Here is a 27,624-nt window from a genome sequence, read left to right as displayed (position 1 = left end):
AAAATTCACTCTGACACCAGCAATGACTTTAAAATTCATGGTCACTTGATCTTTTTAGCTATATACGGCAGCTTCATACAGCATAAGAATCATCTCTAACCACTGCCGAAGTATACACAATTCACTTCCACAATTGCCTAGATCTGAGTCTACAATATGGCAAAGGCTGTATTTTCAAATGTATTGGGCTGCAGCCCAACCGCAGGGACCCTCTTGAAGCTGAAGCTGTTGAAGTTGAGCGTCAACTTCAACTGATGCACACTGGTACACTCAGTGTGAGCAGAGACAGCCCTAGACCACATGGAGAGGTCCACTGCTGTGTGGTCATACTTGCATTGTATATCATGAGACCAAAGGTGCCTCACTGGTCACTACTGATGAAAGGACTTCCAAGTGAATCCCTGCTTGCTATGCATTGGTAGTTTTTTGTCCTCCTCTCCAACTGTGAGCACAGCCATGGAATAATGCAGGTGCATCAGGGATAAGAAAACATGGAGGCAAATGGTAGCGACTAGCTGGACCTGTAGATGTCAATTTTTGTTGCCTGGTTCTCAATGTCAGCTTCGTTTTTGATTCTAAGTCATCACACTGTAATACTGGCCAGTCTCTTTTAGCAATGGGTCAAGCAGCCTGGCTGCTGAATTGACAAGGGAAGATAGCAAGTGCTAACACATCAGTGTAAACTGGTTAAATAAGGTTAAGGCGAACCTTTTGGCAGTACAGTTACTGCTGAATTAAATGGCACTAAACAATACTTTAAATTGACTTTGGCCCAAGTTGGAAAAAAAAAACCCACCACCAGTGACTAAAGTAGAGAAAAAACCCATGTATTTCTAAAAGTCACTCACAGAGTATTTCCTGACTGTCAGTACTTTAAATTATTGCTACTGTAATGTCTTCAGTTCATTGTTTCTCTGACAGCTTTATATATTATTATTTGCTCCATTTTAAGATCAATCTCCACTCTAATTTGGAAATACGTGTCTTCCTAAAAGCTGAACTCTTGGCAATGTATTACCATTCCAGCACATAAAAGCCCCTTACATTAATTATAATTAAAGATGGGATTACATTGATGACAAACATTTTCAATGGAGAACAGTTTTTTCCACAGTCATGAGCCAGAGTATTGTTCATGTTCTACATTTTCAGCCAAGGATTTCAGGGACATTTGTGCTTATGGAATCACTTTGTTATGAGTTGTCTTTCTCCTTTGGAGCTAGGATTTAATATTTTAGCCTAGCTAGGTTTTTGGAAGGCTTTTAATTATTACAAGGTCAAAAGCAACGCGTTTCAGTCTGAATCATTTTTATATTTGGCCGGTATTTGATAGTTCTCAAAGTTAGTAATAACATAATGCCAGTAAATATGTTATCCCTTTAATCAGTTTATTGCTTTGCTTGGTACTTACTTATATTGCACCCTGAGTTTGGTAGGGAACATCACAAGTCCAGTTTCCAACTCAAGGACTCTCAAAATTAGGTCATCTCAGCAGCAGCCAAGCCATCTACATCAAAATGTCACGTGCAGTTCTTTAGCTGGTATTGCACTTCCATACATCCACCAGCTCTTTTATGAAAGAACGCTAAACAAGTTCCTGAACCTACTAGAAGTTTTGACATTCTTTTCATATAGTGGGAAAAAAACCACAACTGTAGTTTAGGAATGTCATCAAATGTAAATGGTCCTCTATGTGAGTTGATCAAATGTGTTGCTAGAGCATATGTCTGTGGTTGATTTCCCTCACCAAGGTTTCTGAGAGATGCTTGAATATGACCAAGGACAGAATTTACACGACATTTTCACCTTTGATCTTCATGTTTGGTGTCAGCAATACCATTGAAGAACATGTGCTTAAATCGCAGAGGCATCATTACATGAAAAACAGTATTATTGACTGCTGTTTTGAATTAGCATGTAAAGGCTTCACGTAAGATCACTGTGCTTGGTGTTAGTACAAAGTATCACCCCTCCCTCAGGCAGCGTATATTTAGGACACAGGAAATACAAAACTATATGTTAAAGAAGTGCCTTTTTAAATTGCTGAATTGTCAAGTTCCAGAAGTTTGTGTCCCAGTTTCCACAATATTTATTTATTTTCAGACATTTACATCCTCACTATGTTTTCCGAGTAAAATACAATATGAAATATTAGATCTGCAAATTAATTCAAAAGGTGAAGCCTGGGAAGGAAGGATTAAATAAAGTTGTTGAAAACAAGTCTGTTCATACAGCTAACTGGACCCAAAACCCATTGATCAAAGCAAAGAATAAAGTAGGAGCATCTGTATCTCTAGTCATGATTCTAAGGTACTTGCTAAGTACTAAGGTACTAAGGATGTGTTAAAAAAAAACCAGGACTTTGTTCCTACAAAATTTTACTCAACTTCCTATCAAAAGACTGAGTTTGCAATAGTTTATTTTAGAAGTGGACTGTTTGTTCCTCATCTTCTTTTTACTCTTTTGCCACTAGAACTGCCTTTGAAGCAAAATACAGAAGAAAGTTGAGCCAGAGCTCAGTCATGTTTCACCCACCTACCCTTTCAGCCCAACGTTAGTATAAATATATGTATGTAATATAGTTAGTTAGTGCCTACGACAGCCAGTGGCAGTAATTAGCAGCCCACTGGGACACAGTGCTGATTCTTACCATAGGTGCTTGGCTGAGTAACGTTTCCTTCCTTCTGACAAGACATTTGGTAGTGACACAAACCCTGGATCGGTTCCTGAAATCCAACAGTCAGTCTAACAATCTTCTGTTCCCTTTCACTGGATCTTACCCTCTTGGGATGTATTTCCAAACAGCCAAGGACAGAGGGCTTTTTATTTTATTCTTTTTTCCTAGTGGCAAAAAAAATGGCACTAAAACCCAAGGCAACCACTTGTAACTCTCTTCATTAACAAAGGCATGATCTCATCAGCTTCTCAGCATTTCTTACATGACTTCTGAGGCTTCTTCCATCTTTCAACACTGTAATTTTTTTTATTTTTATTTTTTCATCAAAAGGCAGGGCGACAGACAATGACAAATGGGCTGTGATCATTTTTCCATGACAGCTTACCTCTCCCGGTTGCTTCAGGAGTGTCTCAGTGTGCTCTGGTCACAACTTGGCAGCAGCCAGCTGGAGCTCACTTGGGCTGTCAAAGGTCAGAGAAGATACTGCTGGTCTTATGAAGAGACGTGAGCTCAGAGCTGTGCAGACTCCCTGCTTGTTCAGAAGGTCCGTAATGGGGAAGCCTGTATCGATTTGGTCTGACAGGTTGATATTTGGAGCCAGCATAGGATTGGAGTGTGGCACTCTCCCAGGAATGTGGCTTTCTGCTCAGCTGAGGGGAGCAGAATCTCGTTCCTTTCAGACCCCGCCATCTAAGGGGAAATGTAAATCTTCTGGCAGTTGTTTTAAGCAGAAACACTTTTTTTTTTTTTTCCCCTCTCATTGCTGCTTCAGGCTGCAGTGGCTACATTGACATTCCTGGTCCTGCTTGCCCAGCTTCCTTGGCACTGTCCTTACAGCTCAGTATTGCCGTTACGATTTCTTTTTTTCAGATGGTGTCATTCCTATAGCAGTCACTATTTGGTCTCTGCTGAATGATAAACAGAAATAAGAAAAGTCTTGCTTTGGCTTAGCAATCTAAAATAAACACAGAGAAGATAGAATATGCTGAGGAAAAGCAATTTAAAACATAAGACTAGATCAGACAATTTTCCAAACACCTTTTCCTGCAGTGATTTTGGGGAGACTAGTTCACAATTTGTTTCTAAATATATATTGAAACCAGTCGTTGCTTTACCTGATCTTGAATCTCTGAATCCTCTTTCACTGAGGTTGCTGTAAGGTTTTGTGTGTTTCAGCCTGACAAAGTGGTTTCTAATACCAGTAGTACCTAAGGGAATAAGCATGATTTTTTTGATGCTTTTTCTTGATCTGTTTATCAGTCACTTTCTTCTACTCTGCACAATGTTTGGTCTTTTTTAATCCCATAAATTAAGTAATTTACTTGAAATATGATAGATTTTAATTCAGATCCCATTTTAGTGAGAAAAAGAGACGACACAACTTTAAACTGCGGTTTTCTGGACTGACTGGGATTCAATTTTCTGGGTTCAAGTATCTCTCCTGTTGAAGGTCTCCCACTGTAAAACTGAAGACTGAATGCCTTGGATTGAAAAATTGCTATAGTAAGCAATGCGCCTTATCAATTTCTTGCCATTAATTTAATTAGTAACACAACAATGCAGTAACTAAAGCTGTAGTTACAAATTTTGCACGTAAGCTTTATTTTTAGACATGAATAGACACTTTGTGTTGTATAAAAGGCTTGAGAAGACTGAATTTACTCCAGGCATGTGAGCTACACGAGAGGACTGTGTAATTTGTTGACCTGTTGCAGGACATCCTGTTATTTTCCACAGGATTGCTCAGCGAATTGTATGAAAGCCATTGATTACACTGCAAACAGTGATTCCAATCGGGAAGCCTGGTAAAACAGTGCATCACAGTTCTGCCCAAGATTTATCTGACCACAATCATTAATAAAAATACGTTGCTGCATCATATTGCCTTGGAAAGGATAAGGCATGAATTTGTCATAGTCAGGTCTGACAAGCGTTGGATATAAAGTAAATTTTCTGCACTTCCTTTGACAATACCTAGACAACTAACTTTTTACTCTCAAAATATTTCTAGTGTACAAGTTTACATTAGGTTCGCATCATTCCTGTGCACAAAAGGAGTCCTTCTGAGCTTTGAAAGCTTATGACATGATTCCAGCTACTGCTTAATGATATTTATATATATAGTTTGAATCTATAGACATTTGGTATAGGAGAGGTAGATACCGTGACGCTCAGTTACTAGTACATTGTATTTGGTTAATGAAGATGGGGATCCATGTGAAGTGAGCTGCTTCACCCCTTCCCCAAACCCCCACCTGCAAAAGAAATTGTAAAAAGGACTTGAGAGAGCATGCTTTTCAGAAGGGTGACACTCATCCCTCTGACTACGAAAAATATTTTAGGAGAACAGTATGTCTGTTTTTAAGTGATGAGTGAAGTAATTAGTGGAGGGTACTTATCAGGAGACAGAGAAATAGATCACTAGTAGTGTGAACTGTTTCATAAAACTGGAAATCCAATATAGGTTATGCATCACCAAATTATTTTGTTCCAGCGAGTCCCATAAACGGCTGCTTCCACGTAAGTCAAGATGTCTAACTTCCAGTATGTGTTTTTTGATCTAGGCTGCCTCTCCTTGATCAGAATCACCTCAGCCGATCACCGTTGATCACTGAGGCACATAAAAACTTGAAACAACGGCAGTCAGCAGGAGGCAGCTGCGTGATAGCTATTCAAACAGTAAATAAAGGCCCGGAGAAATATTCAAGAGTCTTATAATAATTTCCATGAAATTATAACATTTTAGAGAATGTTCTTTTTGCTCTCTGGAATGTGGCCATTTTCTTTTTTTTTTTTCTTTTTTCTTTTTTTTTTTTTTTTTTTTTTTTTTTTTTTTTTTTGTGATAATAAGTAAAATGTCCGTATTATTGAATCAGGATAACAGCGTAGTGGGAAAGTCCTGGAAACAGTTTGTTTCAAGCACTCATTTGCCTTATGGAGTTTTTCTAGCTGCTTCCCCGAAGACTGGAAGAACCTCCACTGGTTGAAATTGGTGTCAGTTAAAGGATAGTCAGTAGTAATTCTCCGAAGTAGACATCCATGACACAACTAAAACACTACTACATCTTTTAAAAGTATTTGCATACCTCTCCTTTGACTGTATGAAAGTAACATTCGTCTGGGAGCTGATCAAATTCGTTGGCAAAATTCTAGAGAGGAAATTCCAAATCCTGTGCTCTCTTAAGAGCTGCAGTTGTACAAAATGGATTCAACCTTTTTTATTCATGACTTTAAAAAACTTGGAGACTGCTCAGTGTGGATTTGAGCATTGACATGGAATATTCAAGCAACAGGCTAGTGAGTTAGGCATTCGATTTTTATGAGCACTCCAGGAATTGCCACTTTCACTTTAGAACTCTGTCAAGTACTTTAAGGTATAGCGAACGTGTGTATGATCTTACCATGTTGCAAGTGCTTTTCTAAACCTTAAACTCCCTGTATTTCATACCCATTCTTTCAGAAAACATATGCTGGAGCATATATTGTTAAATTGCATTGCATTATACATCTAAAAAATTACTATAGCTACCATTTTTTTCATGTGATATGTCATGCATTAAGATATTAAATCATTTTGATATTCGTGTTCAAAATAAATATCTAACTTCATGACACTATATCTTCAGTTAGAACCAATAATTCAATGGGCACAAATTCTTCCAATGAGTGAAGCATAATTTGAGTTTTGATAAACAAATAAGTACACCTCAGTGAAGTATTTAATCATTCACATAAATATTGATTTTAATTGGATTTATGCATGCATTTAAACTTAAGTATATATTTCAGTGCACTGGTGAATGTGGATTGGATTATGCGTTGTGAATGCCTAAATATTATGAGGATTTTTGACCTACATATTTCTTATGAGCCACTAAATGTCCTCAGTGGCACTCTGTGTCTCCACGGGTTGCAGAATTAAGGAATAAAGCAGATTTGCCTTATAGCTGTCAGTTTGTTTGGTAAGATAGACCCAGAGATAGCCTGAACAAATGTGTAATGTCTAAGGCAGTCTGAAATACCAGCCTCACAGTTGCTAGGGATTAGGCTGAACAATATCCTACCTCAGGTAACTGAATTACCCACAGGGGTTTTTTTGACTGATGCTGGAAATTACAATGGAATTACAAACGTGCCAAGAATTTTTGGGTGGTCTGGCATAAGGCCTTAGTTGTCTGATGCTAAGATGTAAGTACTTTGCTTTGCTTTTCCTCCCTTCCTCCCATCCTCTGGCTTTTATGAGTTAATAGTGAATTTCTATTTATTGCTCTTCCCATGGTCCAATCAATTTTTATTTCAGCTTGTAACATATGCAGCTGGGATGGGAATTTTGCAGTCAGCTCTAAGCTCCTGAAATTAGTAGGTTTATAAAGGCAGTGCTGTCACAGGCACAAAACTCAGTCCTGTGGCTCATGGAATAAACCACAACCTCCATCGTCCTGACTGGGAAGTAGGGTTTGGGGTCTTGGGCTTGCAGAATACTTATTGTCCCCAGGCACCCAAGCTGTGTGTGGCACAAGGGGGGTTGTAATGCAATAGGGAGAAAGGGCAATGAAAAGAATTAGGATAGCCCTTGTGTAATTATGACTTCTTTTCCACCAAAAGGAGTAGTAGTATTTAAGGGACCTAGTTTTAGGAATAAATATGGGAAATGTTCTGGTCAGCAACCAGAATGACTAGCACTTAACTGAAATGGCTTCAGAATGTATCAAATGCACGTGCCTCTTGTTTGAAGGGTCTCCAGGTCCCCGCAAGATGCTATGGTGAAGGTAACTGCTTAGCACCGTGTATTATTTATATTTTGTCAGATCTCTTTAGATACTGTCTTACTTTCTTGCTAAGTAGCTTAGTGTCCTTCTGTGCTGCTTTTTGAGAGAGGAAATACTGTCTGTAATGTTATTTGCTTAGGTTTTTATCACAAAGAGTACATGCAAAATAGAAAAAACTTTAATAAATGCACTTGGTCTGTGAGCATTATCGGTCTTTAAAAAGTGTGTGATGTTTGAGACTAATGAGAGCTTTGAGTTCTTTTGGTGTCTTTTCTCTTATTACAGGAATTTCTACATATACACTCTATATATACACTCTAAAGATTGTTCTGACAACACACTTACACATTAAATCACCATAATCATCAGTTATATATAATGCTTACCAAATAGTTGCAGACTGTGTCCATAATAACCCTGTTTCTACAGTACCCAGTGTTTTCATGAATGAATTGGAAGTAACTACAAAATTGTTGCCAGTTAAATTCATGGGTGACAAAGACTGAGAGAACAATAAACATTTATGCAGATAGGTAAATAATAGAGAATCTGGAATCGCTTAGTAGGTTAGACCTATTGAAATAAAATGTGCCGCCGCTGCAAAGGTAGAACACGTTCCACATTTGAGATTGGGATCTACAGCTATGATTTATTTCACCAGATCTCAGACAGCTACAGTGTAAAGGCTGGCATCTGAGCTAGTGACTCTAGACCTCCTTTGTGGATAAAATGGAGAAAAATTTGACACACATTCATCTGCCATGTTTTAGATGCCTGCTTGAGGATAATCCAAATTACACCCTGAGAGTGCTGCTTCTTCACTGTCAAATAGAAGAGTAGCCCAAATGTCTCCATTTGGTCATATGAATCTCAGCGTGGGTATCCGAACAGAAATGGAAAACATTGTGTTCTCCTCTGGCAAAGAAGCTGAATGTGACCCTTGAATCTATAAGCAGCGGAGTCAGTAGGAAGAGGGATGTCAGTTTGCTTCACTATAAAACATTTATGAGATTTCCTCTGTAACATACAATATACAGATGCAGTGATCTTTGAAAAGGCTGTTTAAAAATGTGTGTGTCTATAAAAATTGCAGAAGTTAATAGCTGAAGTGGGATTGCAGTGGGTAAGAGTGGAGTATGAGTCTAACCGAAATGCAATTACAATTTTTGGGGTGCAGAACTGTGAGCCTGGCAGCTGGGCAGGTTGAGAACTATTGGTCTCCTCTGTTACCTTATGCTTTAAGACCTAAATAAATATAAGATGTTATTGGGATAGACTTGTCTTAGACCCATTTAATTTTATTGGACAGACTTCTTAAAATGGACTTGCTGATCTTAATTTTCTCTTTATTAAAATATCTCATTTTAATAAACTTCCCACAGTTGTCTCTGATGCCTCCTTTTAAATTTCTGAGTAAATATTGTAATGTTGTAACTAAGTTGAATAGTGTTAAGGAGAGGCTATTCATACTGCCATGTGAAGGTCCTTGGTTTTTTGCACTAATTGTATGCTGGGTCTGGGGAAACCTTCATCTTGATTTGAATGCCTGAGTAGAGCACTTAAGCGTGAATGGTGTGAACAACTGTTAAATTTTCCAATACCTGTACAATTTATAGTATTACTAGCCTGTAGTTGTTACCCACTTCCAGACAGCAGAGTCAGTAATCCATGAAGAGCTGATATCAATTCTGTGCGGTAATGCAGCCTGCCTAATACTGAGCAATGTACCGCACAGCGCGATACAGCACCCGACTGCAATGTGTCTTATTTTACTTTCAGAACTTGAAAATAAAAAGTACAAATTCAATTTGTTCAGAAGTTGGGTTCGACCCCCCTCCCAACAGCCTCACAGGGAACATAACGTTTGTTTTGTCTGCAGACAGAGTAGCTTTGAAATTGCCATGTGCCACCCTGTCCAGAGCCGTATGACACGAGACACAAGGTCTTCTCTTCGTCGTGACAGCTCAGCATCTGGTGAGGATGACCTTGTGTGGCTTGGGAAGGATAGCTGAACTGGCATATACAGAGCTGGCATTATTTTTCATTGGGCAGGGCAGGGGAGCTTGCTAAACTTCAGAAATCACATCTAAACCTTGAATTATGACAGGGCTCTTTGCGCTGATCGTTTCACACACTCATCGTTCTTAACAAAGTACATTCACAAGAGGGAAGGTGAGTGAAAACCTCAGCTGAAGCTGTAGGCTTCTATAAGCCACAGCCCTCATAATAAGAGATGAGTGGTCTTTGTTTCTGAGTTTAAATTGCATCCAGTACACAAATATAAATCCAGCCCAGACTTCAGTGTGGAGCCAACCTCTAGTACCACAGTTTGCTTCACAGCAGCCAGTGCTTCCCAGGGAGCATACGCTTCTCTTCAGCTACACAGTCCTCTATGACAAACTGCTGTCCCGTCACAAAACTGTGGCTTCAAAGTTGAGCACAAATGATGTATGACAATGAGAAAAACTTCACATGTTTTATAAGAGATGACCTCAGATATTTTGGGAAACCAGTCAAGTGTGCTTTCTCTTGCTGTGCCGGTAGCTGCAGGCACCTGTGACTGCCCAGCAGGTTCTTGTACCCTGTTTGCTCTAAAGCACTCAAAAGTCACAAATTCAGTTTAGCTGCAGCGTAGCGCTCTCCATATCACATTTCCTTACTGCGTTTTTCTTTACCTTTACTCGAAGTGAGGCTTCAGGAGATCTGCAGTATCTTCTACTCATGTAATGCTTTCCTTTTGCTGCCAAGTATAAAACAATGAGTTACTGAGTTTACTAGAAACACACATTCAGTAGTTCCTGCACTTCTAAATAGGATCAGAAATAGAAAATTGTTATTTATGCTTTCAGGGCATAATGTAACATAAATCTGATTTAAAATGTCATGCCCTAATTTAAAGGTGTCTGAACTCTTCTGACACCTTCTTCAAACAAAACCCAAGGAAACCTCTTTCGATTTGAACCTATCAGGCTGGTCAGAATTGTTCTGTCAGATGCACAGCTGTAGTTGCCACTTACATTTTTAGAAGTTCAGCAGATCATAAGTCATGGTCAGCAATTTATATGAAATGTTCAGATTTTTGATGTATCTGTAGCTTTTAAAGTGTTAAAATATTACAGCCAAGAAAACTCCTTGTTTAAAGATGTTTTTAAAGCCTCCACAAAGAAGAGAACAAGAACAGAATCAGATGCTGCCGTCTCATAGGATTATCATTATGTAGTCATAGATTTTGTGTCCAGAAGGAACTGTTATGATTATTTAGTGGGATTTTTGTCTCTTGCAAAATTATCATACCCAATAATATTTCATATTAAACCCTGAATTTCTGGCTGAACTATGGTCTATAAGCTTTTACCATTGTAAAAATGACATTTGCTTGTGTTTACATGACACTATTGTATTCCATTTGTGTATTTAGAAGAGAAGATACTGGTCATGGAAAACTTTAGACCTTGTTTTTTACTCCTCTAAGAGCATCCTGGCACTCCCATACCCCCTACAAAGCTTTGCTTGTTTCTGCCTATGTGGGACTGGATACCTAAACACTGGAGAAAAGCGCATAATGAGGATGCCCTTGGATCTGCCTGGTGTAGGAGGAAGGCTGGGAAGAAGAAAAAGAGGTGTAGGAGTGCTTCACAGTTCCTCTCCACAGCAAATCTCTGGCTTGTTTCTCTACCTCCATCTGTAAGAAGGAGAAAGTTGAACTTTGTAGAGAGGACAGAAAATCCATCTCCTATTTCCATCCTTTCGCCTAAGTATGAAAAAAGGAGTTGCCCTTAATCAACCTTTTCAATGTTCAGGAGATTTTCGGAGGTGCAGTGCATTACAGATGAGCAGCACTGGGGCTGTGGGAGTGTGTTTGGGCAGAGGGCAGTGATGCTGCTGGTTGGCATATGCTTGTTTTGGTGAGAGAGGTATCTTCTCTCAGAGGTTATGCCTGTCTGGGAATCTTTTAACATCCAGGATTTTAAAAGTTGGGGTAGCAACACTGGCTGCTAACTTTGTGTGTAAAAGCAGTGGTGCTTGAAATGAGTAGGTAAGGAGTGCTTTTAGGAAGTATAAGAAACAAGAGCAGACAGGGAAAGACATGTAGTATAAAGCAACAAGAAGGGAAGAGAAAGAGCTATCTGTCCTTTGAAGATTATACTCCTTTCAAAGGAGAGTTCAGTTAAGGATGGGGTGTGTTCAGGACAGCAGAACAGCAGAAGAGATAGGGAGAGAACTTCCTACAAACAACGTGGGAGCAAAGGAATAAGAGGGAATGGAACAGGTGAACATTTTCAAATGCTTATCTCTGAGGTGGCTGATGTCTGTAATTGTTTCAGGAGATGATGCTTTTATAGTAAATCTTTGTATCACTTAAAGCCAGAACAGCAGAACATTTTACATTTGATCACTAAGCAAACAGATGATAATCCTCACCAGATACCCTCTGGTTTTCTTATTTCCCTCTCTTCTGTTATAAGTGGTTATAACGCCATTTTTACAAGTGTCACTAATGGAACCTAAACTGTGGAAAACTGTAATATTTAAAGCAAATATTGACATTTAGTGGTATGTTGTGTACCACAAACTATTTTTATGAGCATTTACAGGATGCACCGGGCAAAGCTGATAATGTCTGTTCTCAGGCTCTTGAAATATAGATTGCAATGAGTGCCTTTGAAAGTCTGGAAAGTCATTAGATATAAAAGCTGGAAGTATTCTGAAAGAAAAACAACAACTAACGTTCTTCTGATCTACAAGCTATAGAAATTATGGTGTTCGAGCAAATAGTAAAGAAAATAATCTTGTTCTTGAATCTTTTATATAGCAAAATTATTGTGAAATTTATGGAGGAAAGATGGTTTTTATGGCAGGAAAATTGTGCTTCACATAATATTTTGCATTTGCCCATTTCAAGAGCAGAATTTCATCTGGTTGAATTATGTAGGTGAGCCTTCATGGTTTATACACCCGAACTAAGTTCAAGAAGATGTGAAGGTATACAGTGTCCTTCTTTTGCGAAGTGTCAGGTGTGGAGAGTTTAGTTTATAGCTTGTTTTACTAGAAGAGCTAGAAAATTGTTCTGTCTAAAGGATTAGAAGCACAGGTCTAAGCAGCCAGGGGTAAGTAGTCCAAGAGGTAGGCAGTCCATGGAGATTTCTAGAAAGCTTCAATGTTAAGAAGATGAATCTCCAGGTGTGTTTTATCAAGAAAGCTGTAGCAGCACCTGCCATGGTATTGGAAGAAAACAGAGAGAGAATTGATATGGTACTGTTGCATGTTAACTCACCTTTTAATGAACAACTTTCCCCTGCGCATGCTTGGAGTAATTGGAAAGTAGGTGCTGGAACCATCTGGCATCTGGAATAATTGCTCAAAATAAATCACAGGGTCAATTTTCTCTTTCTTGCGCCCTAGATTGTGGGTTCAGCTAGCACATCCAGTGACGCTTCTGCCGCCAGTGGGTTGCACCTGTGTTACTTGACATGCACTTGTGTTCTTGACATGGGAAAGCACGGCTTGCAGCTGTCTTTTCTACCATCCCCATGAGCCTTCAACACATCCACTCTCAGTTTTCTCCAGCACGTCTCTATGTGTGAAAGCTGACTTGTAAAGCGTGCCAGTTTCAGCCATCACAAGGTTGTAATGCATTTTTGTGGCTAGGTTCTCTAGTCTAATTATTATTTAGTCTGAGACACAAATATTTTTTTTGTTCTGAAGAACAAACTCTTATGTTTAGTTTCAACGTTAGAAATAAGGAAGATAATTAGGCCCAAGCTGCTAACTCTTCATTTTCAAAAGCCTCTTCCTTTTCTTCAGCGAGGGTTCTCCTTTTCCACACACAAAAAAGCCCGTCTTCCTTTATTGTTGGCAGCTCTGCACACCTGGAGGTTTGACTGGGAACATGTTCTGAAAAGGGATGCTTTGAATGAGTGTTACTCTGTGGAAAGCTAAATCTCCCATAGCTGTTACTGCCATGCTCTTAGATTAAATTAAACAGTTCGGCATAACTAGTAATCACTTCAATTATTTCCATAATTCAAACGCCAAGGCAGCTTTGTATTTTTAGCTGGCTGAGTCATATCACATGGCCGTGACTTTCAAGGCATTGTCCAAGGGAGAGAAACAACTTACTTGGAAAAAGCTTATTAGGCTGGAAGGCTGAAGTGTTGCCAGTGGTGACAAGGAGGGCTTGTTTTGCAGAGTTGTTTTGCAGTCGCTGCCTGGCTGCTGGTTTGGAAGAGGCCTCCCTGACTTGAACAGGAGTGTTTAGGAAAGGACAGGACTTCTTTGGTGGGTAGAAATCAGATGAAGAACAGTAGAGGTGTAAAAGGCCCAGCTAGCCAGGTGTTTGCTTGTTCCTATGTGGGCCAATCCCCAAAATGCCTCACCTTGAGAACACAGAAAGCATTGAAACCTGTGACTTAAATACTTCCATCCTAAAGTCTCTTACAAAAGGGATAAGGAGCGTGATTCTGGAGAGGGCTGGGAGATTACTGGGCCAACAGACACTCCCTGGTATGTCCCTCAGATACTACCTGAGTCTGAAGCCAGTGTTGACTTAACCCTATGTGCTAGTGTAAAGGGTAGATGCAATCCCTACCTTGCACTGCTTTGTGGTGTTAATGAAATGCTAGAAGACAATGAGACTCAAAAGACTGCACAGGAGAAAGATTAATCCCATGTCAATGAATACCTTAACCGGATTCATCCATCGGTCCCTCTGTGTTTAAAGTTAGCCCTAATGATGCATCAGTCATTGGCCTGTAACTTGGTGTTTGGCTGTTTTTGTTCTTTCACCTATAAATCTGTCCCAGTTCCCACATTTCTGATGTTTTAATTGTAAGACTTACAACATGTTACAGAAATACTGAGAATTATACTTGGGCTGGTGGGAAAAGATAGGGAAAAAATTCTTAAGAGAATTGTTCTTTTTTGGTAGCTCCTTAAACCTAAAGTTTCACAGACATCATTATTAGTATCTTACAGGCCAGATATTTTTTTAGCTTAATCACTGAGCAGGGCTTGATCAGTCTCTAAAAGATGTTTTAGAGACAGATTGTATCAGGTTCGCAGGCTAAGTTGGGAAACGGATGTAGTCCCGTAAAAACTGGTGGAGGTTACGTTGGAGCTAAGGGATTCAGCGCAAGTCTGCCACTAAGCTGTTAGAGGGCTAGGTACGCACATTAATTGTGCTGGTAACATTGATACAGTATGAGCTTCTTTGTCTTAACATTCACCTTATGCCTTCCTGTGGCAAATTCAGCTATCCACAGAGTGATTTCCAGGGGATCTTTGTGATAACAGAACCGATTGTGGGGGAAGGACACATGATATGTAGCAGGGCCGGGCTGCCCTCCCTCTATAAGGCCCTACGGAACGGTGGGACAGCTGAGACCTATCTGGATTTAATCTTGATTTAATCAGCCCAGGAATAGAGAGGTCTGCTCTTGCATGGAGCAGGAGCAAATGGAAAGACAAAACTGCATATGAAATGTGAAAGTGAGGGCTGATTCTTACTGTAAGGTTTTTTGGGGTCTGAATTTATGGTAAATAAGGAGCAGTAAAAGAAGAAAATTATGGAGTTCTAGACAGATACAGGTTACAGGCTTTTAAACAGAGGTACTCCTGCGATGCCCAGTGAGCATCTGTTGGTTACTAAGTGCTTGGTTAGGTTTTCACACACCTTCCCTGTTCATCTCCAGACCTCCAGCCCTCCTGAAGGCTGATTTTTTAATTATTTTTAAATTTTTTTAAACTGTATTTATAATACTCCTGCAAGAATTTGTACTTACAAAATTCTTTTGTGAGGGCCTTTTATAAGGAGGGAGAGGTAATGAACTGCAGTGTCTTAAAGGCCAGATTTTTAAAGGTATTTAAGTGCTTATGGCGATGGAAACTGAATATCTAGATGCTTTTGGAAATCCTTCAAGATGCTTAACCGTGTCTGTGGATGCTTTAATAAATTTGTTCCAAGTGGTTTGCCTAAGGTGCAGTTAGTAACTGCTAGAGAGTTGAAAAGGGAAACTTTCTGTTACTGCTCTAGCCATTAATCATTTTTGCCTTCTTTATGACAAAGCAATGGGGAAATATAGCTGTTTATGGAATCAGATGGAGTAGGGAAGAAATAGCAATGAGTTAAAAAAACTGAAGTTCAGCTTTTTCTGACTAGTAGACTTCTCCTGCAAGCTCACGCTGGTAACTGTAATAGATGAAGGTAGCCTCCCACTGTTTATAAAGTCTATAATCACCACATGGTTAATCAAAATTATTTGCTAAATCCTTTCTACACTGTGGTTGAGGCTCTATGAAGTATTAGGTAGCAGGTCTTTGAGAGAATTTGATCTGCTCAATGCATTTTAATATTAAAAATCACATGCTATTATTTTTCTTTTCTGGTTGATCATAGTTCTTTTGGCAAACATAATGTCTGGTTTGACTATTTATTGTTTCCAAGTGTGCATTCATTTTTCTTGAAATCATCTCATTTGCTTACAAACATAGGATGAGTATTAATGCCAGGTGAAATGATTTTTTTGTGCATTTAAAAAAACCCAGTGACACAATCCCCACAAGTAGCTTTCATCAATGTAATTTTTTTACTCTTTTTCAGCCCTACTGCGTATTCTCAGTTTACTGTTTTTCTCATCAAATGCTTTTGTTTCCATTAACCAGGATGTTGAGAAATTGGCTGGTGACCAGCGTGCCTGGAAAGAAGTCAGAGATGCTGTAAATGAAGTAAAATATCCAAAATCAAAAGAAGGTATCCTTTCAGTGGCAGGCTGCAGTCTGTCATTCGGTTGCAAAAAAAATCTGGAGAGACCCTTGCTATGCAGTTCATCTGTTGAGATTTGTTTCGTAAAGATTTATGTTTTTATGTGGTTTTAAAATGTATTTTTCATTCATTTGATGTTAAAAATGTGTAATATTCTTAATTGTGTTAATAATAATAGAGTCTCTGATTGCTTGGCCTGGAACTGCTTTGTGGCAGGCGTAACAGGTACCTGGGATGTGAAGGGGTATTTTGGCTCAGGTTTAGACTTCTGCCGTCACAGCCCATCACTTCAGATAAATCCACTTCTAAATGAAATAAAGCTTAATCTGAATGTTGTTAAATTCCTTATCCCATTAGTCCCATTGTGAACATTTCCAGGTTCTCATTCTTCACACAGCAGTGACAATAACAAGAATATAATCAGTCAGGTTCACTGCAAACATTACAGAATCATTATAATATGTTATAATAATAATATATAATAATAATTGATAATTAAGCAAATTGAATGAGATGATCTTGCACTAATAAACAGAACTGGAGCCTAACGGCCATCATGCAGATATTCAATCTAATTAAAACAATTAGTATACAGCAAAAGCCAAGAAAAGATGAGTAGAGGAGAGGTGCAGATTTTCTCTAGAAGGCTGAATATATTGATCCCTCTCATCTTAGTCTGTTCAGTGGGATTTCACTGACTGCAAACCTGGCCTATTGTAGCAAGATGCCTTACCATTTTCAGAAACATGGCCTTTCTCTGGAGCTAGAGAGAATTAAATCTTCCAGTTTTACTTTTCAGCAGCATAAGAAACATGTTTGCATAGTGATATTCCAGACTGGAAACAAATGATCACAATTTTTATTGTAACAAAAAAAAAAAAACAAACCACCCACACCCTAACTGAGTTTGTTTCTTTCTAATCCAGAGAGATTAATTTGTTAGCAAAAGGGAAACACTCATCTCGTCTAACTTTAATTTTCATATAGTTTCTAGTCTGCCTTAAGTCCCTCTGTAATCACTGGATTGAGAAAGACAATGCTGAAATACATCTTCAGGCATCCAGTTGTACTTCAGGGCCCGGGTTTTAACCTGAAAGTTAAGTTATAGATATGCAACGTGCAGTTGCAATCATTTTTATACCAAAAGAATGGAGCCCAAACACTGGTCCTATTTAACGTTCCTATACTTAATTTCAGGAGAAATTGCACCTCCTGAATTTTGCTAGTGGCTTTAATTAAGATGGCTGATTTAACTGATACTTAAAAATGAATCAAACACGTTGTAGTAAAAAGGTATCAGGGCTGCTTGAAAAAAATAAGTCCTTGTTGTCTGTGCGGCTTTTGTTCTCAGGAACGGGGCTATTTGGGATGTGTCATCTTTGCCACTGCACCGCACCGGTGCTAATTGGCATGCGGTGCTAAGCGCACGCAGTACCTGACGAGGGAGCCTGGTATTTGTCTGCTTGCCAAGAACAAATAGAAAATCTTGCTTGCTGACTGAAGCACACCATCATTAGTTTCTGCAAATGTGTGTGTGTTGTTGGTTTGTTTTTTTTTTTAGCAAATTAACCAACAGTACCTACAGTTGAGAAAGTTAGTGCCTTCCAAAATCTGAGCGACTGATGATAGCTGGTGCAGTGTTGTAATGCTAAAGCTGCAGTTAGAGAACCTGAAGCAATAGGTGTGAGTGAACTGTCTTAGGCCCAAATTGCAGTTTAGGCAGACAAACTGAGATGCTAAAGCCCAGTGCAAGGGGATTATGGTGGAGAAAGGGATTCCTCTGCATCTCAGGCCACACAGCAGTAGCAGAGCTCCTGGAGGAGCTAGCCTTCGGCAGATACAGGACAGCCATCTTCTCTTTAGTCCTGTTGCACTGATAGAGGGTTTTCTAATTTGCAATTTATATACTTGAAAATTGGGTCCCATCAGGTTTTGCAATATAGCACAGCTGCTGTTAGATGCTACTGAGGGAACAAAGCAGTATAATGAGAAATAAAAGCAGACAGGCTAATACTATGCATCAGCTAAAATGGTAATCTTTCAAGAATGTCAGTGCTTTGTACTTTCTACAAAAATTGTATCAAGTGGAAATAATATCCCTCATTCTTCTGTTTGTCTGTCCTTAATCAGTTGTAAAGAATACATGGATGTTTGCCAGAGATACAAAGGTTAAGGTGCAATTTTATAATAACACATTCCTTCCCTTATATGGGTCTTTCAATCCAAGGGCATGAGAGCAATTCACAAATAATTAGTTTAGCCTTGTAACAACCATGTTATAAATCCTGGCCCAGCCATGAGTGGTCACATACTTAAATTTAAGTATGTAAATATTCCCATGTTCAAGAAGGACTCGTTACTTCATCACAGGGTAATCATTGTACACTGAAATCCATTGCTGGAGTGGGGGCAATAGTATTTTCAGTTATGTCATGAAGGTAACTGCTGAACTTCCTTGAGCTGATTGTGTGGAAAAGGCTGTGATGCAAACAATGCTATTACTTCTCATACTATAAGTCTATTTTGTTGTTATTATTATTATTATTTCATTTGTTCTTACTGGTGTATATGGTATCTTTTTGGTGTTTAGACTGCTTGCATTCTGGGACTCTACTATAAAGTCCCAGATGACAGTACTCACTTAAAATCTGGGAGTACTGGTATTCAGCTTAGGTGTGGTCAGAGCGAGAAGAATCTGCTCCACAGAGAAGTCAGATCAGTGTGGAATGTAATGAAAATGAGTGATTTGTGGTTAGGAATATCCAACTAAAGTGAATGCAGGGTCCAGCTTACTTTTCCTCTCTCCCAAACACACAAAATATCTTCTTGTAGCAATGGAGGTACAAATTTTCTTTACTGCCAGGATCCTTAAACCCAAACTGCAGTCAGATAGCAGAACTGCAATGCTTTTCTTCCTCATGCATGACACATGCAGCTGTACTTGAAAAAAATAAAACAATGCTCTTTACAACTGTTTCAAGGAGATAGAAGATTAATTCATTTCAAGAAAAGGTTCTAATTTCATGAGAATTCTAAACAAAATCTCAGGCAGCTTAAAAGTGTGTCTCATTGTTTTAATATATAAAAAATATATTTTTTCTTTTTTTAGCTGCTGAGGCATTTTGTTAAGACACTTTTCCATGGGTCCTTGCCCTTGGATGTAAGATTTGGAGGCGTATCTTAAGTAAGTAATAATGTTTCAGCAGCTAAATAAAAAGTATTTGAATTTTAGTTTGTATCCTTCCATTTTGTCATCTTTCTTTTACCCTTCATTGCTAAAGTACTGCCTTCTTTAGAAATTGTTTTTCTAAATGTAAACGAAGCATAGTTACCTAAGCTACCACTCCTGAGTTCAAGTATGTTTTCAGGAATTGAGTCTGGAATGGTGGCAGCTTTTTTATCTTAATGCCCTGTAGCTCTTACTCCTTGATAACAACATTTAGAACTTGTATTTTTGTTTGATTAGAGATATTTCTTTAACTAAGGCTAATAACAGACTGGGAGCAGGTTCTGGCAAGATGCCAGAATCTCTTGAGCAGCAATGTGGGTCGTCTTCCAGACACAAATATTTATCAGCTGAAAATGCTTGACTGTGCCATGGATGCCTGTATTAACCTTGAATCCTGGGAAGAAGCTTTGTATTATGGCCACAGGACTCTGGAACCGTACAGGTAAGAGATGTAATTGGTTTAACTGTTTCCAAAGATGGGGGGGACAGGGGCTGTCTCATTAAAAGCAAAGATCGTTGTGTTTCCTCTAGCTGCTTCTTACTGGTTTTATTTGTTGCTGTACATCTTGCCTCGCTTTCCAGGTTAATGGATGAGGTAGAATTCCCTTTCTGCTTCTGCAGTCAGACTGAGAGCAAATCAAATGATGAAAGGAACTGTAATAATCACCGAGTATTATTAGCCTCTCACGGTTCCCTGTGTCCAGATGCTGCCCTGTTCCGGATCAGAAGCTGACTTTCTGCTTCAGGTTCCATTGCGATGGGGGCTTCTGTATTTTATGCTGAGTTAGGTCGAGCTTGAAGGACAGGTAGCTGGTTGAAATAATTATATTCTCTGTATATTCTATACATAGAGTTTATAGAAGGATCTGCTTTTTGCAAGAGTGTTTTTTTTATTCTAACTGGACTGAAAGTGCCCCTGGTCCTTATTTTGGGAAGAGGCTGAGCTGGTGGAACACCTGCTGTTCTTCTCTCCTGGACAGTACTTGTTGCTATGCAATGTGCTGGGAGTTTCCGAGTCTGATGGCCTGTTATTAATCAGGAAGGATGCTCTAGGAGATCCTACTTTGTGTGGTAGGTCTTGAAGTTGATTGGAGCCTGGAGCTGTAATGTGACTTTGGTCATCTTGTGGAGAAAGAGTGGGTGCTGTCTGCTTTGGGCTGTGTTCTGAAAGCGCCAAGACTCAAAGGTTTGGGTTTGGGATATTTGCATTGTATTGTTTATAACTAAATGTAAACCTGTGCTGAATGTCCAGATCTAATGTCATGCACATGTGAATGTTCATTCTTTGTAAGGTATTTTTTAGAGCATCCATTCCTTCTCTGTTGGTTCTTCTACACCATGTGATGTTCCAGTTCACAGTGTGACATTGAGAAGTGTGAGGGGCGTGCTAGTGCTGAATGGGATGTGCTGCTGTGAACATGAACATCTCAAGGTTTGCACGTCTTCCCTAATCAAACCAGGATGGCATCAGCATTCTGCATTTTGCCTGAGGAAATTTCATCTGGCAGCCTGTTTCTGAATAAAACCCTGGGCTTTACTTGAAAAACAACACAGCATTTCAGAGCTTTCACTATGAAGTGATTAGCAAGAAATCTGCATAGGCTGTGGTACTTCAGAGCTGTAGAAAAGCTCGGGGTTCATAATGACTATTGCTTATGAAGGAGGGCGTGAGTGCCTACAAATTCCACATTTCTTTGGAGTGAAATTCACGTCATGTGTGTCCCACTTAACCTTTCAAATGGGGCTGATGTCGTACTGCAGCAGTACATGCTTCCTGGCAGCCTGCTACCATGTGCCATGCTCCAGGTGAGCAGAGCAGTCTGCCTGCTTAAATATCCCCTTATTAAATACTAATAACCCCCCCCAAACACACACTTGCTTTTCATTTTATAACTTGTTAACTCAGTTCTTCACAACTGAAAACAGGATTTTTCTGCATACACTTTTGAGAGCAGGGATTACAGTAAGACCAAGTACAATTTTACCAGATAATTCAATAAAGCTTTCTTGGTGTTGCTTACTGAAGTGTACTGTAGTTTTCAAGCTGTTTAACGCAGGAGTTTGGAGATGAAGGAAAGGGTCCAACTGTGCATCCAATTAGTATCTCTTAAGGAATACTATTTACATAAGATATTTGACCTTTTTTTCCACCTTGAAGAGCTTTTCCTTGTTCTCTCCTCATCCAAAAGCATTATTTAAGAGAGATTTTCAGTTGTTGTTTTTTGGGGTTTTTTTCTTTATACCTTCAAGTCACCACTGCAAGCTTTGGCACACCTGAAACAAAATCCTCAGTTTCTCATTACAGCAAATTGTGCCCTGAGCAGCGGGAGAGCAAATCCTAGGAAATCTTTTGGGATGCATTGAATTTCTCCTGTTGAATCAATCTACTGCTTGGCTGCTCCTGCAGTTCCATTATAGCTATCTATTTTCCTTTCCTCAGCTCTGGAAAAAGTATTCATACAGCTCTCCACAGGGAATCACCTGAGAATTCAAGCAGTCCATATGAATAGGAAATCATTGTTACAACTTTAAAGGCTCTGGAGATTTGGTCGAAAACAATTTTAATTTCAGGTAATGTGTTTATTGTGCATTTTCCATTTCTTTAGCAGCAGGATTAATTTTCACTGCTGTGTGACACTTTGTGTCGTAACGTATACTTTCATTATGACGGTTGCTGGCTTTCTCAGAACCATCCACTTCGTGTAACTGGCAGAGACAGATGCTTAAACTACATAAAACTGATCTGTCATACTGAATACCAACCTCTGCATTTTAGGTAGTGACAATAACCTGGAAGGAACGTTGTTTAGGACCTCTCAAATATTTTTTAGACCTTCCAAAAAATAGGGAGATGGCAGCTGTCGAGATGAAAAGCTGCCTTCTCCTTTTGTGCTGAACCACAACTGTCCATTATTTGGTAAAACCTGCAACATGTACTTTCACCGAATATCCTAAGCCAAAATGTACCTACCCGGCTTTTGTTGTAATTGTCGCAGTAATTGCCTGTCTGTCCAAGAGCCTTAACAAAAGTTAAGACATTTGCCTAAGTGAAAGCTGCCCTACGTCACAGTCAGCCCTCGGCAGCTTGCAAAAATAAACTTCCTTTCAAAAATCCTCATGAGCCTTAACCACAGAATAACAGAATATCAGCAAGAGGTGTTAGATGGGGTTGTCATGGCTCAGTTAGCACATTCACACTCGGGGCTGACTGCTGCTCCTGCAGGATCAGGTTCAGAGATGCTGAGTAAGGCAGGCTTCCTTTGGGTTACCTCTGAGGAGGGACCCCAGCATTTAGCCCTTCGGCTGCAGAGAAAGGAGATATGTTCTGGGGATTGGATTTGGGGTATTTTCCCCCCTTGTCTCAAGTATTCATGCTTACACAGCAGACTAAGAGTGGAAGTATGCTTCCATTATAAAACTCTGCTAGATGTCCTCAGCTACTGCGACAAGAGTAATAAGAGGAAAAGAAGTAGCTAAGTGACACCATGTACCTACTGAATTTAGGGAGCAGGGGGACTGGGTAAAGCTGCGTCGCCTCCTGTGGCATTGGGTCTGGTGAGATTCTGATATGGCGAGAACAAGCATGTTCCTCTGTTTCTGTTCTGCACTGCTCATAATCTCCTGCTGGACTTAAAGCTAATGTATAAGTCCGACTGATTTTCTGATGGGCTGTTTTAATTAACAACCCTCCATCTCCAGTGCTGCAGTATTAGGTGTTAGTGGAGGGCTCCAACGTTAACAAGAGGAAATTCCTTCATTTCATCCCACACAGGAGCGTGGGGCAGAAGCGCTGTGCTGTCTCCCCAGCAGCCTTGCACATCCTTCTGTTGTTGCCCTCCCTCCGCCGAGTCAGCACTGGTGCAGGGCTTGTGCTGATGTGGCTGTTCTGGTCTGGAGTGGGAGGAAGCTGGTTAGGTGCTAGCATCCCATGTTCGTGTTAGACGGGCATCATTTGTCTGCTCTTCTCACTCCTGTTCTCTAACCCTGCGAGTGGTGTTTTGCAGTATCCCATTACTTCACCTTTCCTCAGTGACTGAAGTCTTTTAGGGAAGAGGGAAAACAATCCCAGCCAACGCAACTTTGGATTGTTGTGCAAAGGGCTGGGCTTAATAGGCATGGCTGGGGTGTGCTTCTTGTTGAGTGTTTTCTGAGAACGTAGTTGAATTTTCATTGTGTGAACAAAATGTCAGCCAGGATTTTTTTTTGTTTAGAATTCTAATTCAATAGATAGGATGGACTGTAGTTTTCTAAGTATGCGCACTTCAATCGAAAGGCAGATGAAAAATTGATGGTTGCTATAGTATCTTTTCCGTGAGTCGTGATCTTGTAAAAAAGCCAAAAATATGTTAGAACCTAATATTCTTGGAAGAGCCTCTTAACCTATTTTCTTTTGTTCAAAAAGGCTCTCCAATAGAGTCAGGTTTTGTTTTGGTCTGATTTCCCCCCCCTTTCCACTGTGTTTTACCAAAAAATCCTGCTCTTACAGGTGCGTGTTTTGTAACACAATATATGCAAATAATTTAGGTGTTGTTTTTTTGGTTGTTTTTTTTTTTTTCTTTAGCTATGATCAACTGTCTATGGTTCTTTACTGAGTTCAGCTGACTCCTGAATACTAACTAATTCTGAGGCACTTTGAAAACTCCAGAGTGGTCTGCAGTGAGGAACAGGACCACTGGGGGATGCTGGTGCTTCAGGGTTAAAGTGTGACTGCAGCGCCAGTCGGCATGGGGGAGGTCGCCCGGAGGCTTGTGTGAGGCTGGCGGGTTTCGGAACCTACGGCTAGTAGTAATTCAGTGACCGAAGTTCAGTGTCTTAATCATAAAACATGAGTAGTAAACATAAATCTTACCTCTGGGATCACCTGAGAGTGAGGCAAAAATGTGGAGAAAGCAATTCAAAGAAAGAACGGAACAAAGAACAGAAAGGAGAAAACCTACCTTGCTGACTTTTCGGGGGTTTTAGAAAATGGCCACAGGCATTTATCTCTAAAGTTTAGAGCAAAACGTGGGGAAAGAAGAGAAAAAGAAATCTTACCGAAGAACTGTGAAAAATTTTAAAAAGTGCAGCTTGTGGGAAAATCTGAATAGCTGGGGTATCATTTCTTCCCATTGTCTAAACCAAAAGGTGTGAATTAACTTGTAGTTATTTTATATACAATATATATATATGATATATATATATTATTTAAGTAATATCATTATAAAAATATATTTTTTCATTCCTGAATGGTGCCATTGATTTGTCATCTAGAGATGGTAAGACAGTGGTCTCAAGTAAACCTCAGAGGTTTGTCGAAGGAAGGATGAGGTACGTTTGCTCCAAGAGTAGTTGTGTCTGTGGGCATGAGCAAGGCTGGAGCATCACGGCTCTTCGGAGCCTCCAGGAGCTGTTGCTGTAAGCCGAGTGAGGAGCTGCTTGGCACACCTTCAGCAGAGGTATGAGAGCTTGGTAGTGACAGACTGCTACAGCAGGTAGAAACGGTGGTGAGCACCAAGACCACCTCTCTACTGTCCTCCCAGGTTGTTGGTAGCAGCTCAGTCTTCACTGCTTCTGTTTGGTCACATGAAATCAGCTGACACTATTAGCATAAATCAGCGGAGGCCAGACCATCCTTAGCAACCACTGCTCATGAAGCAGTTAGAAATCCTTATGAGAGACTGTTGATGTTAGAAGTTATATTTATAGCCTAGCAAAAACATTCTTCAGTTGACCATGTGTAAGTCAGACCTTCTCATGCGCTGTACCCTGTATGGTTGTGTTATACAGCTTCTTAAAAAATTGGGATATATATGAGCATTTGTAGCATATGTATGATAATTGTCTCCCTACTTTACCCCCACTTTATCTCACCTCTCCTTTATGTGAGATAACACAGGGCTTGCAGTAAAACTTTTTGCTGGATAATATTTGTTATTTTTATATATATAACACAATATTTGTTATTTTAATCAGAAGGTTGCGTTCTGGAGAAGTTCAGACATCTCTTGTGCAGATCTGAAAGTACAAAAATATACATCACAAAACCGTGAAAACTGTAAACTCCGCTTGGTTCTTTTTTTGTTGGCCCTTTGGGAGGGAAAACCCAGTATAAATTGGAGAGTGTATTGTCTGTGCTTAATGGTAGGCAATTCTTCGAGAAGACAGATGTTTGTAGCAACATTTGCACAATTTCTGGCTCCAGTGTACCTATTTTATAGATAAACAGGGAGCATGCTTGTCCCTGGCCTGATATCTTTAGGAATCCCTTAAAGCACTTCAGCAGCCCACTCCTTCCTACTTCCTCCCCTGCAGACCCCTCCAATCCCAACAGCCTTTTCAAAAAATGAAAAAGCAACGTTTTCTGCCTGAAGTCTGGTGCCTGTGTTATCTGTGTCCTGATCAATCCATTTCCCACATAGGAAACAGATTTTCTGCTTTGCTGCTTGCTTGCTACGTTTGCATAGCACCGGCGCCTTCAATTCTGTGATTCTTCTCTAGTTGTTTTTTTTGTATCCTTCCGTTACAACAAGGTGTTGAGCCCCAAATTGATACTTAGCTGCATAATCCTCGGTGATTTCTGAGAGCTCACACCACCATCAGTGTCCCACCGTCGACCTTTCTTCATTTTCACATATTGTGCACGTGGATAAAATGTCTCGCTGTCCTCCCCAGTCATGCCAGCTGTTTTTCAGGCATAAATTTGCTGTCTCTAGCTTGTCCTATACACTCTGTCACTCCTGAGTGGAAGTTCAGCAACATCAGTGTTAATTTGCAGTACCTCATTCGGTATATACCACATTTCTTAGGTAGGCTAAGCCTTTTAAAAATAGCTTAATTGCTGCAAGATTTTCCTGACAGTGTTCACCCAGTAGCTCTGTATTTGTATACTGGTGCTTACTAGCTTTAGTTCTAGTTTCTAGTTTCACCTTTTGCTTATGCCAAGAGCTATTTGAATCTCAGTTTTACAGACAGTGATCTCCTAGTGATGTTAGTGAACTACATGCCCAAGTTTCCAGCGTTTCTTTTTTCTCTGACCCAACTACAAGTGCCAGTTTCTCCCCCCGTCACATGGCATCGCCAAGGCGTTCTGAGACCCTTCTTGAAAGGGCTGGGTTCTCTGGCAACGATCACTTGATCTCCAGAGATCGGGGGGGCTTGCACTGTAGGATCTCTTTCAGATTAAGGTGTTAGACCATTCAGAGCTTCAAGCTTTGTCTAGAATAAGAATTTCAGTCCTAGTCTACCTTCCTGCCAGAACTGAAAGATTCAGGTAGTTGCGGGGTTTGGGTTTGTTTTTGGTTTGGTTTTTTGTTTGTTTGTTGGGGATTTTTGTGTGTGCGTTGGTGGGTTTTTTGGTTTGGTTTTGTTTTGGGGGGTGGTGGTGGTGGTTTGTTGGGTTTTTTTGTGGATATGTGTGCGTGTTTTTAATTAAGCAGAAATACTTGGTATCAGGAGATTTTTTTTTTTTTTTTTTTTTTTTTTTACACGTGTCCTTGCAATTTACAAAGTAAGGACTTACACAGCCCTTACTGGAGCTCTTTTCATTAGTCTGTTTGCTGTTATACACCAATTAAAGGACACATGTGACCAAAGTAGAAGTGAGTATTAAACATGTACTAAGCAAAACAAACCTACAAATGCATGAGTAGATATCATGGACCTGTGTGCTGTGAGAAAAACGCAGCATGGTTATTCAGCTGGAAGGATGACGAGAACAATTTTTGGGAATTCACAGTGTCTGGGTGAATTTTGTTAAGAAGGGGCGGGGGGAGCTGATGATCCTAAACAAAGGTTTGGTTAGAACCTGAGCTAAAATGGGATTGGGAAGTAATGTCAAGGGAACAATTAACAGTTAAAAATAGATACGTATGAAGCGTATGACGAGTTTTGGATTCCTTTGACAGTAACTAAGTATTGCTTTGAAAAAGCTATTTTAGAGGCAGAAGTCATGGTGAAAAGGGAGAAAAAGGGGAGGAGAATCATTAAAAAATAAAGATAAACTGAACAATGCTAGCTCTGATGAAAGAGAAGAAAAGAGAGGACATGCAGAAAATAGAGAAGTTGTAAGGAACAATGCATTCTCTGAGGGGAGAATTAGGAAGAGTCTGATTTTAGTCAGAAAATATCTATTTCTTTGTTTGAATAAATTGTCAATTTGAGTTGAGGAGGCAGAGAGCGGAGACTTGGCAGTACTTCTAAGAAGGAAATA

The 27,624-nt window shown here is 39.7% G+C and overlaps 1 protein-coding gene across 3 annotated transcripts in view; it reads left to right on the top strand.

Annotated features, from left to right (window-relative positions):
* Positions 1-27,624, top strand: part of SMYD3 (SET and MYND domain containing 3) — a 419,824-nt gene that overhangs the window by 349,435 nt on the left and 42,765 nt on the right. For all 3 annotated transcript variants that reach the window (XM_080390483.1, XM_080390484.1, XM_080390485.1), the window contains exons 9-10: positions 16,108-16,195; positions 19,704-19,878. In XM_080390483.1, coding sequence (XP_080246609.1) covers positions 16,108-16,195; positions 19,704-19,878 — 263 coding nt within the window. The remainder of the gene's footprint in view (positions 1-16,107; positions 16,196-19,703; positions 19,879-27,624) is intronic.

The sequence above is a fragment of the Falco punctatus genome (assembly GCF_963210335.1).
Source record: "Falco punctatus genome assembly, chromosome: 5".
Taxonomy (NCBI): domain Eukaryota; kingdom Metazoa; phylum Chordata; class Aves; order Falconiformes; family Falconidae; genus Falco; species Falco punctatus.
The sequence above is the reverse complement of the archived record's forward strand: the minus strand, read 5'-3'. Positions and strand labels throughout refer to the sequence as shown.